Genomic DNA, 16808 nt, shown 5'->3' on the forward strand with positions numbered 1-16808 from the left:
AAGGGAATTAGCACATTTCTGAGAATTCTCCCTAACAGGTGTGCTACGTGCAGATCATAATATGAAGTTTGTTTCCAGGGGTGGAACTAAACTATGGGAATTAACCTAAGGATACGTGCCAAAAGGCCCAAAAATGACACTGATGGTGCTTATTAACTGCTTTCTAATGCTACCCGAGAGTGGCAGCTTGTCAATGGGAAATATTAAACCGCAAGTATGTTTTTTTTTTTGTTTGTTTTTTTTGGAGTAAGAGGTGTTACAAAGTAGGGAGGGTGTATTGTTTCTTCTAATGTATACCAACATCACCTCAACCACCCTTCAATACTTGAGGACTTTATCTGGTTTGAGATGTGTAAATTAGTTATCTGTATAATGGAAATAAAACCAACAATTTATTTAGTGAACCAATGTAAGTCGCTTGAAAGGTTGGCTTTGTATAACATGTGGATTTATGCTCGCCTTTGCTGAAATGAAGCAATTTGTTAAATAGACTAGCACACATGTGTTATTATAATTGTCAAAGACAGTTTAGAAGAATGGTATACTATAAGTTAGTCAGCCGTTGCATTTCTCGGGGAAGATGTAATGATATTGCTTGGTAATTAAAAGTAAATTTTTGCACAATCGTGCTAACATTTTTCTTAATGTAGCAGGGTAGTTATGTCAACTATATTATTTAAGGAACATATATACAGGTATTGTTTATGCAGTCTTTATAGGCTTCCATTTATTATGAATAACACCTTTATTTCAACTGTTTTAGGTAATCAAAGCTGCACTGAGCCAGGTTGAGTCCGTTGCTCAGGGTAAACTCACTGAGGCTGAAGTTACAAGAGCGAAGTAAGTTCAACACATGGTCATACATACAAATGATTTAACAGATTTTCAAATATTGTAACGTTCAAGTACTTATATAGCAACCACTGAAAAGATTATGCATGTTTTCATTGTACTGAAGGAGATTATAGAAGGAACTTAACCATGCCTAGGTGCTAAAAGCCAATTGTCCTGCTGTCTGCCTCCTTGACTGCTAAAGATTTTGTAAACCTTTATTCACCTTTGCATGCGTTTCCTCTGCATTCATAATCTCTACATGAAGAATGCTGCACCTGCGATTTCCTTCTGGCATGAGAAGGATCTAGTGGTGTGTGAAACGAGTACAGAAGTAGGCTGACCAACGATTAGGACATGATCCCATAGGATTGCATCCCCTATTGCTCCCCAGGTTTACATTGTGTTAGCACCAAATTTAGCATGTTTCGGGCACCCTCTTTTTTCCAAATCCCTTACCCTCTTACTGATTTGTTGCCAGTCCTATTGGGTAGTTCACGCTTTCTGTTTCTCAGACCATATGCCAGAAATAAGTTTTGGGCATAGCTAGGGCATGAATATTCATTTTTATATTTCAGAACCCAGTTTTAAAAAAAAAAACAAACGCCCAGAAAAGCAGCATACTTACCTCCCGATAAGACTGCATAAAAGGTGGAAAACAATCATGCACGCTCCATTCAAGGGAAAAGGTGGAAGGAATGCTGCACTTCTCTCTCCCAGGCTGAAAATAAAAAACATAGAAAATTAAGGATGACAGTAAGTTACAACCGGACTTCCTCTTCCAACGATCTCCCCCCTTATTCACAACACAGAGAAACAAAAAAGACATTGCACCATAGTGGACATTTCCTTACTGAAACCCATAGGCTAGGGATCACTGTTGTGCCGCCAAGTTGTCTTTGGATGGACTGCAAAAAAACAGTAGACCTCAGGGACCAGACCTGGGCTGCACAAGGGTGGACTTCTAAAGGGAACAGTGCTGAAGCCCAGTATGGTACAAATCCACTTGACAATATAAGGGGAAAACAAGGTTGTTCTCTCTAGCAACTGGAGAGACTTATAAGGAATGTAAGACTAAAAGAAAAGCAAACTTGGGAGATCCGGTACCGGAATCCAAAGGAACAATCTTCGAATGGATTGTGTCCTCCCACGTATTCCTTATCTTTGATATTTCCAATATCCAGCTTGCTGCCTCTGAAAAGTTTTTTCAGCAGAGGGCACTGTGCGTCGAACCCTGGTCGAGTGGATGTCCCTCGGAGGCCTCGACGTCACCGCAGATATATGTAGCACGCACAGTGCCCGTTGGCCTCAGTTCTGTTTTTCGTTGCTTCACAGCTTGGATGTGTAACGCCTAGTTCTTGACAGGAATACTTTCAAAATCATCATCACTTCGAGTTTCGACACGATATGGCTTTGTCTTCTGCGGCGTCCACCCCTCGATCCGGCTTCAAGAAGTGCTGTGCTGCGGTGCAAAGATGTCCGTGACGGACCTGCACAGAATCTGCCTGTGGTATTTGGGGTCAAATCATCCGTGTTCGGAGTGCGAGGACTGCCTGTCGATGACAGCCAAAGCCTTGAGAGAGCGTAGAGGGAAGTTGGCGACAGGTAAGCCTAATAAATCCCACTCTACTCCATCTAAATGAAAGACCTCAGACAAGTCGAGAACGAGGTCTAAACGTTCCCGTTCGAGAAGTGGTTCGCACCACTCTTCGAGGCATGGAAAAAAGAGGCGCCATAGGTCGCCGTTCACCTCGTCGTCCAGTTCACGTGAACAGGTCGTTTGTCCTTCCAAATCTAGTACACCAGCTGTTACGCTCACTTGGTATCCACGGAGACGCCAACCAGCCTTGGTTGGATGATTTGCACTCTCGAACCCTCTCCCAGTCCCTTGGTAAGGCCTCTGGTTAATGTTGCGTTTGCAATATAGGAGAGCTGGATTTAATACCAGATTATTTGTTTTCCCACCTCCCTTGGCCTCAACTCCTTCCTCCCCCTTGGGCCTTCTCCTCACCTTAAGTTTGTAAAAGGTGGATTCTCCGTCGTGCTCCTCGTGGCAGGGGCGCGTAGATGTGGGGGGCGAGCAGCAACCAAGTTACTTCACTGGTGCAAGCCCCCCCCCTGTGGGAATCCAGGCCTGCTGCGACTCCGTAGGTTTGTTGCTTTACAGTCTTTATATGCAGTTCTTATGTTCCTCTTAGTTCGAATAATGTCTTGCTGCTTTTCTTTTAGGTACGGAAAGGTATTTTGGTGTCATGCAGTTGGATGATGAGCATGGGCCGGTAGGCGAAAGCGCAGTGTGTGTGATGCTGTCCGGTGAGTAATGCGCAATGCGCAGCGCTGTTTCGCCTTTTATATTGCTGACCTGTGTCTTTTCTCTCCTTGCTGGTCGCGAGGTTCCTCGCCGAGCGCCGTAATGTTCTAGCGATGATACTGACCAGGAGATGACTACCCAGGTAAGAATTGTTTGGATTTCTTCGATCGGGAGGAAACGTGAGTAAACGCTTACTAATGCTGTCTTTCTTTCTCCTCTTTCCAGGTTATGGTATTCCAGGATGCAAGCGGTGCCGGTTGATGGAGTTCGTACCTTCAGGTGAGTGGAACTGAAGTCGGCAATGGATTGAAGACAGGATTCTGTTCCAGGTAAGTTTTGTAGTGTTCTTTCTCTCTCTGCAGGTCCTTGGTTTCAGGTAAGCTGGTATCAAAGAACTGGATACGGTGAACGTTACGCTGCCCACAGCAGAATACCGCAAAGCTTGTTCTGCTGTTTGGGTGTGGTTTAAATAGTCTCAGGTAAAGTAATCCAGGTAAAATAGTCCCAGGCCTGCCACACCCAAAGTAGTCCAGGTAAAGTAGTCCCAGACCTGCCACACCCAAAAGACTAGACCGCATAGCTCAGTTCCTTGTAACTGAGCTATGTGTGTGCCTCCATGTTGGCTGAACCCCCCCAAGTTAAATAGTCCCAAGTAAATAGTCCCATTCTAATGTTGGTCTTCATGATGGTTATGAGCCTGGTCGCCAAAGGCGCCAGGACTGGCTCCAAGAGAGTCTTGGATGAGGTTTTAAGGCCTTTGACCTGGCCCTAACTGGAAGGCTGACTTGCCAGTGAGGGCCAGGGGTTAAGGGTCATGACACCAGCACAGTGGGAGGAGTTTAGACTCTATGCTAAAGGTTTTTGAGAATGTGGCCTTTTCTCCCTCGACAACACCTAGAGGCGTTGCTCCAGTCCAAAGACCTCAGAGGCACAAGAGCCGTGAGTCTTCGGACGCCATGCGTCTTCGGACCTGGCGGCCAAGTCTCCTCGAGAGCAATCTCATCCGTCGAGAGAGAGTCTCCTCAAAGACTAAAAAAACGATGTCGAAGGAAACCTCTATTACAGGACCGAAAAGTGCATCATCGGTGCTCTTACCGATGGAGAAGCAATCAACGCCTCTAGTGTCAACCTCCTTGGTGCCACATGTGTCAATCCCTTCAGCACAATCATTGAAGCCATCAACGCTATCGTCGAAGCCATTGACGCATTTGTCGACAATTTCGACGTTTTCGGCTTCTGTGACGACTGCCATAATTTATGAAGACGCAGAGGAGTCCTCTGAGGAAGAAAGACCCTTTGAGTTGCAATGTGGGACACCATCAGTGCCTGAGGAACTTGTATCTGAGGAGTCCCGCATGAAGAATTTACAAGAATGTCTTCATGAAGCTAGTTGTATTGATACCTCTCCTGAGATTAATTTTGGAAAGGCAGAACCAGGAGACCATGCAGAGGTAACAGACAGCTAATGACAAAGGTCATGCAATAGATGCGATGGTCGAGACCCACGCCTGTTTTTAAACAGGACGTTCTCACATATATATTAGACAAGGGGCCACAGGAGTGCAAAGGACAGTGACTTCCAAATGGGAAACGCCAGAGGTTATTCCAGCTGTAAATAAAAAACTAACGGCCAAATCCAGAGCCTCTAGTTCTCACTATTATTACCTCTCCAAGCACCCAACACCAGGAAGTCTGGTAGTGCAAGCAGCCCCTTCCATGACGCCATGGCCAAGAAGTTTTTCTCCCGGCAGTATGGCTTTAAAATCTGCCAATGCTACTTGCATGCTAGCGAGATTTACACACACCCTTTGGGAGTGCATTTCTATGGTGGCTGACCATATCCCCGAGGGGGAGGAACGAGGCTGTTTCCTTAGTGTTTTTAAGGATGGGAAAGACACTCTGCGAATTCCTCCAAACTGGTCTCGACTCTGTTAACAGTATCAGCAGAGCCATAGCGGCTAGTACAGTGATTCACAGATTTGCTTGGTTGCGAAAGTCAGGATTTGCCCAGACTTAAAATCCAGACTTCTCAACATGCCCTTTAACGGCACGCATTTATTTGGAAATGAAGCTGGTGAGAGTTTGGAGAAGCTGCAAACTTCCAAGGCAGCGCCCAAATCCCTTGGGGCTGCAATAAGACAAACTCCAAACCGCCCCACAGGTATGCCCTATTCAGAGTTCGGAAGGGGCAGAGCACAACCAGCTCAAAGAGGACATAAGATTCCCCCGTGGTGGACGGGGGAGAGGTACTAAGATTGCAACAGCAGCGGCTGCCTCAGCCAGTGCATCAGCCACTCCAAAACTTCTGAGGTCTTCGTACACAAGACTGCAGTAGGAGGCAGATTGTCGCAGCATCTGACTACTACTTCAAATGCTTGGCCATTGGAAACGGTTGCCCATGGTTACTCCCTACCTTTCCTGCAAAAACCTCAGTCATCCAATGAGGAACAACTCTTTGAAGATTCCAGATCCGCTCCTTATGCAGGCGATTTGAACCCTGCTGGAGAAAGGTGCTCTACAACCAGTACCTGTAGCAGAGAGGAACAAGGGTTGGTACTCCCCATATTTTCTAAAAGGACGGAGGATTGAGACCCATCTTGGACTTAAGAGACTTTAATAAGCTCCTCAGGAAGGGCAAGTTCAAGATGGTTACTCTTCTCAGATCCTTCAGTCCCTCCAGCTTCAGTATTGGATGGTGTCATTGGACCTTCAGGATGCTTACTTTCATGTGCTGATCCATCACAAGCACAGACAGTCGCCGTTGGAGGTTCTCATTATCAGTTTCGAGTTCTGCCATTTAGGCTGACCTCCACCCCAGGGTTTTCACCAAGCTAATGACGTTTGTGGCAGCGAGTCTCATGAGAGGGGGAATTCACATCTACCCCAACCTAGACGATTGACTAATCAGGGCCAGTTCCCCAGAACAGGCCCTGTAACATCTCGGCTCCACCTGTCACTCCCTCCACAGACTGGGCTTCACCCTCAACTTGAAGTCCCACATGATACCATCACAAAGACTCCACTTCATCGGAGCAGTCCTGGATGCATCCCTGGGAAAAGCATTGCCACTAGAGGTGAGGGCTCAAGACATTCTGCAGATGGTGACCAAATTACCGAATGCCCAACATCTACCGGCCTTCGATTTTCTGAGGTTGCTCGTCCTTATGGCATCCTGCATTTTTCTGTTGCCAGAAGCTTGCCTGAGAATGAGATCTCTCCAATGGGCTCTCAGAACCCAGTGGTCACAATTCTCAGGAAGGATGTCAGATCTCCTACAAATTCCAAACAGAGACTCTCTTGGTCTTCAGTGGTGGGCCCGTCAGGAGAACATCTTGAAAGGAGAACCGTTTTGGCAACCATGGCCGGAGATAACAGTAGTGACGGATGCCTCACTCACTGGATGGGGAGCCATACCATCGATTTGACCATCAGCAGTCGTTGGTCTCCATCGGAGTCCAAACTACATATCAAACTTTTAGAGCCGAGGACAATCAGACTAGCGCTGAAGGCCTTCTTGCCATCTGTACGAGGAAAGAACGTCCCGATTATGACGGACAACACAGTGGCCATGTACTACCTCAACAAAAGAGGTGGTGTATGATCACTGTTAGGGTACATTCTCAGAAATGTGCTAATTCCCTCCACCTTAGAGACCCCCAGCAACTTTGCTCGATTTTCAGGACTTGATTTTTTTAACCTGGAGAGAGTAAGACCCTCTTTCGCACTCATGTATTTTAATGTGATTCTGAACCGTTTCTTTTGGGTATGGAGCCTGACAAACTCCATAGGCATCATCATTTAAATTGTCACACAGTCCCTTTAGTGCAGTGGCACAGGAAAGTCTTTCCCAAAGGTTTAAATACCTTCTCTTAGATAAACTGTTTCCAAGAGCTGTAAAGTGAAATTGACTGTACTTACATTTGTAACTTTCTAGACTCAGCACACACTATCTTACAATAGGGTGCTGGAGGGGTTACCTAGTATCCCCTTTGTCTAGCTTCTCATGTAACATTTTTTGTTACCCTTTTCTTACTGACTGGCTAGTGGCAGTGGTTTCGTTTTAATTACCATGGTGCGCATTTACCGCGGGCTGCGTTCACAGCTGCAGTAAAGCACCCAAGGATGTCATTTTTGTCAAAATTAACCTGGTGGTCTTTTTTCCCCATTTCTTTGTGGGAAGGTCCTTCTTGAAATTTACTCTGTGCGCCAAACCAGTTTTGGTCCCATTGTTCGCTTTACCTTTGGTGGGATTCACGAATGAAGCCCCCTTCTGGCTCCAGGGTGTCTGGGCTATGCAGGAAATGAGGGAGGTGCCTGAAACTCCATGTGCTTAGTCTCCTAGGAGACCCAAATTCACTCTGTGGTGATTGGCCGGCTGACTGTCCGGCAAGGACAGCCACCCTGCAGGATGACTGCCAGCTAGGCTGGAATGAATGGGAGAGACCTCAATAAAAGGTTGAGGCTTTTGGCTTGGAAGGCAGAGTCGACCACTGGACGAAGGAACCGAAGAAGACACCTGCTGCAATTCCTCGACCGTTGGCGCGAGGAGCTGAAACACTAAACAGCTACTGATTTGAAGATTGCTGTTTGCGAGCAGTGACGTCCCATTGCAGTGCAGGAGTCCCTAGAAGTACTCCCTCTTGTCCCCACAACTGAGATCCAGGAACACAGATCTGCAGAGCTGCACAGGAACAGAAGTCATCTGCTGCACTTTTTCTTCAGTGCAAAGGTGCTGTTAAGTCTGAGAGAACTTACCTCGCACTGTAGAGTTGCTTGCATCTTCTGCTACTCGGAAGTCTAATCGGCTTGTGGCCCTGCATTTGATTCTTCTTTACTCCAAAGACTTCTAAAACATTGTGCAAATACTTTTTCATTTACCTACCGGAAGTGCTTCATCCCATATAAGACATTTGCCCATTGACTTTGGCTTGGTTTAGCCTGTTGAACTGAATGACTCTTCTTGGGGGGGGGGGGGACCCAAAAGTAATTGCCTGCTTAAGAATATTTGTGGTCTTTTGTTCTAATATAACCTTTTCCTTTTACTAAATTTAACAGTATTCTAAATGCCAACAGTAAGATATTAATGTCCCCAGCACCCTAATTACTGAAGTTGCCTGAGGGTGTAGGTTGTGTCTGTGGGCCATCCCAAAAGGGTCTTTACTGATTTAGAAACTAAGTGTACAGGATTGTAGTGTATTTGTGTTACTTTATATTGTGCCCTTCTGAAGAAGCCTTATTCTAACTAACTGATAAATACATTAATAATTGTTACTGCAAGAAACCTTGGATGTAAGAGTTTATTTGAATACTTGTAACTGTAAATCTCTGTGTAACTCCACTACAGCTCACATTGACCCTTCTTGAAATAAACCTGGCTGCTCAACACGCTACCAAAACTGTGTAGTACAAGCTTATACCAAAGGTTGGGTTTCCTATACCTATAGTCAAAGTTGTTGGTGGTGTTCCCAGAGGGTACTGCGTACAAACTTTGCCTAACAATCACTACCACTGTACAGTGAGGCAATGCAGCTCTGGTTTTGGGCAGTACATGAAGGAATATCTCGATCAGCAGTTCACCTTGCCGGAGAGAACACGACGGCGGACACTCTGAACAGGCAGAGCACAACTTCCCACGAGTGGAAACTAGCTCAGGAAGTCCTTCAAGAGATCTTCACCCTTTGGTGAACCCTTCAAGTGGATCTGTTTGCGACCAATGCCAATCGGAAGTGCGAACAGTACTGCTCAAGGGAATTTGCCCTGAGAGGAGCTCTAGGAGACGCGTTTGTGGTGGACTGGGAGTTTCCACTCCTATACGCGTTTCCTCCAATCCCTGTCATTCCTCATGTAATCAGGAGGTTGAGCAGGTTCAGGAAATCCATGATCCTAGTTGCCCCGGATTGGGCCAGGAGGATGTGGTACCCGGACCTTCTGGACATGTCTATCTGCCCTCCGACACGTCTTCTACAAAGAGAGGACCTTTTCTCACGAGAGGAGGGTCTGGTTCTTCATCTGGATATCGGAACTCTCAGCCTTCACACATGGTTTCTGAGAAGCTGAGATACAAGGAATGGGACCTCCCGGACGAAGTAATGGAGAAGGCCAGGAACCAAATCTTTATGCCGCTGGAATAAGTTCTGCAGCTGGTTTAGAGATGAGAATGTTGACCCTTTCTCATGTAATACACTGATGGTGTTATCTTTTTTATTACATCTGGCAAATCTGGGGCTACAGATTGGTACCATCAAGGGATACCTGGCAGCGCTTTCTATTTTTAAGCGCAATTCAGAGGAAGTCTCCTACTTTAGATTCCTCTAATAGTGCAATTTTCAAAGGGACTAATTAATGTTTACCCTCCAATCCCGTTTCAGGTCCCACTATGGGATCTCAATTGGTGAACTTTTTAATGGGAGCTCCTTTCGAGCCTCTACATTTTTGTACATTAAGACTTCTAACTCTAAAAAATGTCTTCTTAGTGGCAATTAGATTAGCCCGAAGGTGGGTGAGCTACAGGCTTTATCCTGCAAGCCTCCTCATACTGTCTTTCATAAAGACAGAGTGGTACTAAAAGTGAAGCCTATTTTTCTCCCCAAAATTGTTTGCGTTTCATATTAATCAGAAGATAACATTACCATCTTTTTATCCTCCACCATATCCGGGGAAGTAGGAAGAAATACTTCACAGGCTTCACCCTAGACGTGTATTGAGCTTTTATATCTCCAGATTGGCAAAATTGCGGCAGAATGACCAGTTATTTGTGTGCTATTCAGGTCACAAATTGGGACTGGCCACCACCAAGCAAACTATCTCCAGATGGATTATACTAACTATCGGAATGTTACAAACTGGCAGGTAAAGACCCTCCAAAACATCTAAGAGCTCATTCGACCAGGGGTGTTGCAACTTCATCTGTGTTGCAGAGGGGAGTTCAGATAAAGGATATATGTGCAGCTGCCACATGGTCGTCTGTGCACACCTTCACTAAATACTACCGTTTAGACTCCTCCACAGGCTAAGATTCTGCTTTTGGAAAAGCAGTGTTGCACTCTGTGCATACATAACATTCATTTCGAAGGGATTATGTCCTCTGACGTATTCCTTATCTTTGATATGCTTCCAGCTTGTTGGCCTGGGAATTTTTTTCTCTGTAGAGGGCGCTGCGCGTCGACGAGTCGATGTCCCTCGACGGCCACCGTATCGGTGCTGACGTCACCATGCCCATAAATAAACACGCGCTGTGTCCGTTGCTCAGTTCCGTTTTTCCGCGCTTCGTGGGGCCTCGGAACGTCGTTGCTCAGTTCAGTCAGGTTTATCTAAATCTATTTCGACGAATATTCCTTATCGTTCTCGATGGCTTCTTCATCAGAACCTACGACGCCGTGATCCGGCTTCAAGAAATGTCGAGACTGCGGTAAAAAAATGTCAATAACGGATCCACACAGGGTCTGTTTATGGTGCTTGGGGTCCGAGCACCATTGTTCGGAGTGTGAGGACTGCATGTCCATGACGGCGAAAGCCCTGAAGGAGTGAAAGGGGAAGCTCGAGAGAGGTAAGTCAGCTAAAACCTCCTCGAAGGTTTCGTCGGTCGAGGCATTCGTCTCCTCGCCGTCGAAAACACTCCCATTCTAGAGCTCGAATCAGCTCCCACCATTCGTCGAGATCTAGACACTCAAAAAAGAGACGTCGAAGGTCCCATTCCTCGTCGTCTTCGGTGTCCCCAGAAAGAGTTTCCTCTCCCACCAAACAGTTCTCAAACTGAGTGGGAGGAATTCAGAAAGAAAATGTTAAGCGTCTTCGAAAACGTGGCCTCGACCCCCTCGAAGACAGCTGTGGGTGATTCCCCGGGTGAAAAACCCAAAAAATCAAAACGCTGCGAGTCGCAGCACCCGGCGAAACATTCCACCCGAGAGCGCCATGAGCCATCGGGTAAGAAGGCACCGTCTTTGTCGTCGAGGGTTCCTTCAACGCCATCGTCGAAGATTCCCTCGACGAACGGGTCGGCGCCATCGACGCCGTTGTCGAAGGGTTCCTCGACGCATCGGTCGATCGACGCCGATGAAAGAGGACCAAGTCTCCACAGCCAAAGGTGTTTTCAAGGGCCTTCGGCACGACGCTGAGACCGTCGCCGATGCCCTCGAGTAGGATCCCGATCCTCTCAAATTCTTCGAGGCCCCTTCCAGTTTTTTCGATGCCATTTTCCGCGCCTTCGAGGCCGGTTACATCGGCGTCGACGACTTTGATATTTTCTCGTCCAATAACTAGTTTGGCTCCTTCAGCTCTAGAAATGGACTTTACTCCATTTCAGAGATCAGAATACCCTGGTCTTCAATTTATGAAGAAAAAGAAGACTCTGACCAAGAAACTTTTGGTTTACAGAAATCCTCACTGCCTGCTGCAGAGAATTTCACCTCTGAAGAAAGGAGGCTGAAGGAACTACAGGACTCACTTCATGAGGCCAGTGGACTTGACACTTCCCCAGAAGTGGAATTTGTAAAGCCAGACCCAGGGGAACATGCCGAAACACCATATAGAACCCTGATGGCAAGAATAATTGAATGTATGGGTTGGTCTGCGCCTTCACCTGTTTTCCAACAGGATGATCTAACGGATATATTGGACAAAGGCCCACAGGAGGACCCGGTGGTCCCCTTCCATGCAGCCCTACAAAGAAAAATTGCATCCAATTGGGAGACTCCCGAAGTCATCCCAGCAGTCAATAAGACTGTCGACAAAGTATAGAGTAGCGGCTGCTGACCCTGAATACCTGTCAAAACACCCGACCCCAGAAAGCCTGGTGGTTCAAGCGGCAACTTCATCCAGCAGTAGGACTGCTTACCCTACTGTCCCACAGGACAGGGATGACCAGAGGTACGACTCTATGGCAAAGAAAGTCTTCTCTGCCTGTAGTATGGCGTTGAAGCCCATCAACGCCACATGTATGCTCGCCAGGTTCAGTCACACATTATGGGAGTGTGCTTCATCAGCGGCTGACTGCATACCCGATGGAGAGGAGAAGGAAGCCTTCCTTAACATCATTCAAGATGGCAAAGATGCCATGTGCGAGTCTCTTCAAACTGACATCGATTCCGCTGACAGTATCAGCAGGGCCATGGCGGCTAGTACAACAATCCGCAGGCATGCGTGGTTGCGAAAGTCTGGCTTTGCTCCAGATGTACAGGCCAGACTTTTGAATATGCCCTTTGACGGCTGTTTGTTATTCGGAAAAAAGGCTGATGACAGTCTGGAAAAGTTAGACTTCTAAAGCAGCAGCAACATCCTTAGGAGCTGCTATCCGCCAAACTCCTTTTCGCCCCTCAGGAACCTCTGGGAGAGGAAAGTCCTTTCGCTATTATTCCGCATTCGGAAAAGGCAGAGGACAGCCGGCGCAAAGAGGCCAAAGAAGATCCACCCGATGTGGACGGGTGAAAGGTACTAAGACCGCAGCAGGTGTCCCTTTACCCTCGACATCTGCATCAGCCGCCCCCAAACCACTCTGAGGCCTTTGCACACAAGACACCTGTAGGGGGCAGGTTAACTCACCATCTGACGGAATGGCAGGCTATAACGTCAGATGCTTGGGCGTTGGAGACAGTTGCCCAAGGTTACTGCCTACCCTTTATACACATCCCTCAGAGTCATCCACCAGGGAACAGCTCCCGAAAGGTTCCAGAGCCGCTCCTCTTGCAGGAAATTTTGGATCTGTTAGAGAAAGGTGCCATAGAACCGGTACCTCTAGCGGACAGGAACAAGGGCTGGTACTCCCCCCTACTTTCTCATACCAAAGAAGGACGGAGGACTGAGACTCATCCTGGACTTAAGAGAATTGAACAAGTTCCTCAGGAAGGACAAGTTCAAGATGGTAACTCTCTCTCAGATCCTTCAGGCCCTCCAGCTCCAGGACTGGCTGGTTTCTCTGGACCTTCAGGATGCCTTTTTCCATGTGCCAATCCATCTCAAGCACAGGAAATACCTGAGGTTCGCAATTGGCAACTCTCATTATCAATTTCGAGTTCTGCCATTTGGGCTGACCTCCGCCCCGAGGGTCTTCACCAAGCTGATGTCGGTAGTGGTGGCGAGTCTAAGGAGGGAAGGGATCCACGTCTATCCCTACCTGGACGATTGGCTGATCAGGGCCGTATCTTCGGAACAGGCGTGGACCCAGCTAGATTATGTCTGCCTCTTCCTTCACAGACTGGGCTTCTCCCTCAATTTAAAGAAGTCACAGATGATACCATCTCAGAGACTCCAGTTCATTGGAGCGGTCCTGGACACTGCGAAAAGCCTCGCCACCAGAGGTGAGGGCTCAAGATATTCTGCAGATGGTCACCAAGTTTCAAAATGCCCAACGTCTCCCAGCCTTCGACTTTTTGAGGTTGCTAGGCCTCATGGCATCCTGCATCTTCCTTGTGCCAGAGGCTCGCCTGATGAGATCTCTTCAGTGGGCACTGAAGTCAGTGGTCACAATTCTCAGGGAGAATGTTAGACCTCCTGCGGATTCCGGACAGGGTAGCCCACGACTTTCAGTGGTGGGCCTATTCAGAGAACATCTTGAAAGAACTGTTTTGGCAACCATGGCCGGAGATAACAGTAGTCACAGACGCCTCGCTCACAGGGTGGGGAGCCCATGCCAACGACTTGACCATCAGCGGTCGTTGGTCTCCATCGGAGTCCAGACTACATATCAGCCTATTAGAGCTGAGAGCGATCAGACTAGCGCTGAAAGCTTTCCTGCCATCAGTACAGGGGAGAAATGTCCTGATAATGACGGACAACACGGTGGCCATGCACTACCTCAACAAAAGAGGAGGCGTAGGATCACTACCACAGTGCAGAGAGGCAATGCAGCTCTGGTTTCGGGCAATTCGGGAAGGAATCTCTCTATCGGCAGTCCGTCTAGCCGGAGAGAAGAATTTGACAGCGGACGCTCTGAGCAGGCAGAGCAGTCTCCCACGAATGGGAGCTAGCTCAGGAAGTCCTTCAAGAGATCTTCGCCCTTTGGGGAACCCCTCAGGTGGATCTGTTCGCCACAAGCACCAACAGGAAGTGCGATCTGTTCTGTTCAAGGGAATTTCCCCCCGAGAGGAGCTCTGGGAGACGCGTTTGTAGTGGACTGGGAGTTTCCACTCCTCTACGCGTTTCCACCAGTCCCTGTTATTCCTCAAATGATCAGGAGGTTGAGAAGATTCCGGAAAACTATGATCCTAATTGCCCCGGACTGGGCCAGGAGAGCGTGGTACCCGGACCTTATAGATATGTCCATCTGTCCTCCAATCCGTCTTCCACTCAAAGAGAATCTTCTCTCGCAGAAGGGAGGTCAGGTTCTCCATCCAGACTTCAGAACCCTCAACCTTCACACTTGGCTTCTGAAAGGTTGAGGTACAAGGATTGGGATCTCCCTGATGACGTCATGGAGGTGTTGCTTTCGGCCAGAAGACCAGCAACAAAGTCTTTAGACCGCTGCCGTTGGAACAAGTTTTGCAGCTGGTATAGGGAAGAGAATATCGACCCTTTTTCATGCGATACACCAACGGTGCTATCGTTTCTACTCTACTTTGCAAACTCAGGCCTTCAAGTTGGCACTGTAAAAGGCTATCTCGCAGCGCTTTCTATCTTCAAGCGCACTGCGGAGGAACCATCATATTTCAAAATTCCTCTAGTGGTACAATTTCTCAAGAGTCTGACTAATGTTTACCCTCCAAAACCATTCCAGGTTCCATTATGAGACTTAAATTTAGTCTTAAACTTCTTAATGGGCACTCCATTCGAGCCACTTCACTCTTGCGCATTAAGATTTCTCACACTTAAAACTGTCCTACTTGTAGCACTAACATCGGCTAGGAGGGTGAGTGAGCTACAAGCTCTCTCCTGTAAACCCCCACGTACAATCTTCCACAAGGACAAGGTTGTCCTCCAGGTGAAGTCTAATTTTCTCCCAAAGGTGGTTTCTGAATTCCATATTACTCAGAAAATCACTTTGCCTTCATTCTACCCTCCTCCCCATCCGGGGAAAGAGGAGGAAAGGCTACACAGGCTGGACCCTAGGCGAGCTCTCAGCTTTTACATCAGCAGAATGGCTAGAATCAGGCAAGCAGACCAGCTGTTTGTAGGATACTCGGGTCACAAGTTGGGACTACCCATAACAAAACAAACCATCTCCAGGTGGATTATCTTGGCCATCCTGGAATGTTATAGACTAGCAGGGAAAGAGCCACCCCAAAACCTCAGGGCTCATTCAACCAGGGGTATCGCAGCTTCTTCGGCTCTCCAGAGAGGGGTACCGGTCTGGGACATATGTGCGTCTGCCACATGGTCGTCCGCACATACATTCACAAAATTTTACAATCTGGATTCCTCCACGTCTCAAGAGACCAGATTTGGCAAAGCCGTATTACTCTCGGTCCATCCCTAAAGGGATATATAACACTATCACTCCCTCCTCCAATTACATACCACTGCTATGGGAGTCTATCAAAGATAAGGAATACGTCGGAGGACACAATCCCTTCGAAGAACAAGTTACTTTCTTACCGGTTAACGTTCTTTCGACGGGATGTTCCTCCGACGTATTCCTTATCGCCCCTCCCATCCATCCCCGCAGTGGTAATTTCCCTTGTGGTTGCAGCTTTCGCTCCTTCAAGGTTACTAACCAATTCAGGCATGTCTTTCTTATACTACAAAACGTAACTGAGCAACGGACGCAGCGCGTGTCTATTTATGGGCATGGGGACGTCGGCGCCGATACGGTGGCCGTCGAGGGACATCGACTCGGCGGACGTCGATGCGCAGCGCCCTCTACAGAGAAAACATTTCCGAGGCCAGCAAGCTGGAAACGTATATCAAAGATAAGGAATACGTCGGAGGAACATGCCGTCGAAAGAACGTTACCAGGTAAGAAAGTAACTTGTTCTTCTGCAACACTGCTTTGCGAGTCTATCGAAAGATGAGGAATACGTGGGAGGACACAATCCATTCGAAGAACAAGTTACTGAACCATGGTAGCATTCTTTCGATTGGATGTTCCTCCCACGTATTCCTCATCGCCCCTCCCAGCCTACTCTGCTGTAGAATTTCCTTGTTATTGCAGTTTACGTTCTTTCAGGGTGAGTCGCTGTCCTGCATAAGCTACACCCAAAAAGAAAATTGGAACTACGCACAAAAACAGAACTAAAGCCAGCGGTCGCTGCAAGCACTATATACCAGTGAGGACGTCAACATGGACACAAGGCCCTCGAGGGACATCGAGTCGCCATGCATCGACGTGCAGTGCCCTGTGCTGGACATTTATTCTGAAGCAGCTAAAGCTGGAAATGGATATATCAAAAGATGAGGAATACGTGGGAGGAACAGCCAATCGAAAGAACGTTACCCTGGGTAAGTTGTTCATCTGAAGCAGCACAAAAACTCCTCTTGTATACAAGCAGCTAGGCTTATTTTAGGAGGGGAGATAGGGCTGTAACTTGGTGCGAAGAAATTGTAGCATACATATGGCCCAAAGAAACACTGATACACTAACTATTGTAAAAATAATGGTTTATTTTAAATCCAAGTAGTCCAAGATAAGTCTTGGGTGAGTAAGTATGATCACATAAGTTCTAAACACAATTATAAATAACATCTTAATACTTATGGTATACAAACCAAAGTATAACCTTATTAAGAATAGCTATAA

The 16808-nt window shown here is 47.3% G+C and overlaps 1 protein-coding gene across 1 annotated transcript in view; it reads left to right on the forward strand.

The window, feature by feature from the left end:
* Positions 1-16808, forward strand: part of UQCRC2 (ubiquinol-cytochrome c reductase core protein 2) — a 666108-nt gene that overhangs the window by 556478 nt on the left and 92822 nt on the right. The window contains exon 12 of the mRNA XM_069647677.1: positions 764-840. Within this exon, the coding sequence (XP_069503778.1) occupies positions 764-840 (77 nt within the window). The remainder of the gene's footprint in view (positions 1-763; positions 841-16808) is intronic.

Source organism: Ambystoma mexicanum, chromosome 2q, assembly GCF_040938575.1.
Source record: "Ambystoma mexicanum isolate Mex_15411 chromosome 2q, UKY_AmexF1_1, whole genome shotgun sequence".
In the NCBI taxonomy this organism is placed as follows: Eukaryota; Metazoa; Chordata; class Amphibia; order Caudata; family Ambystomatidae; genus Ambystoma; species Ambystoma mexicanum.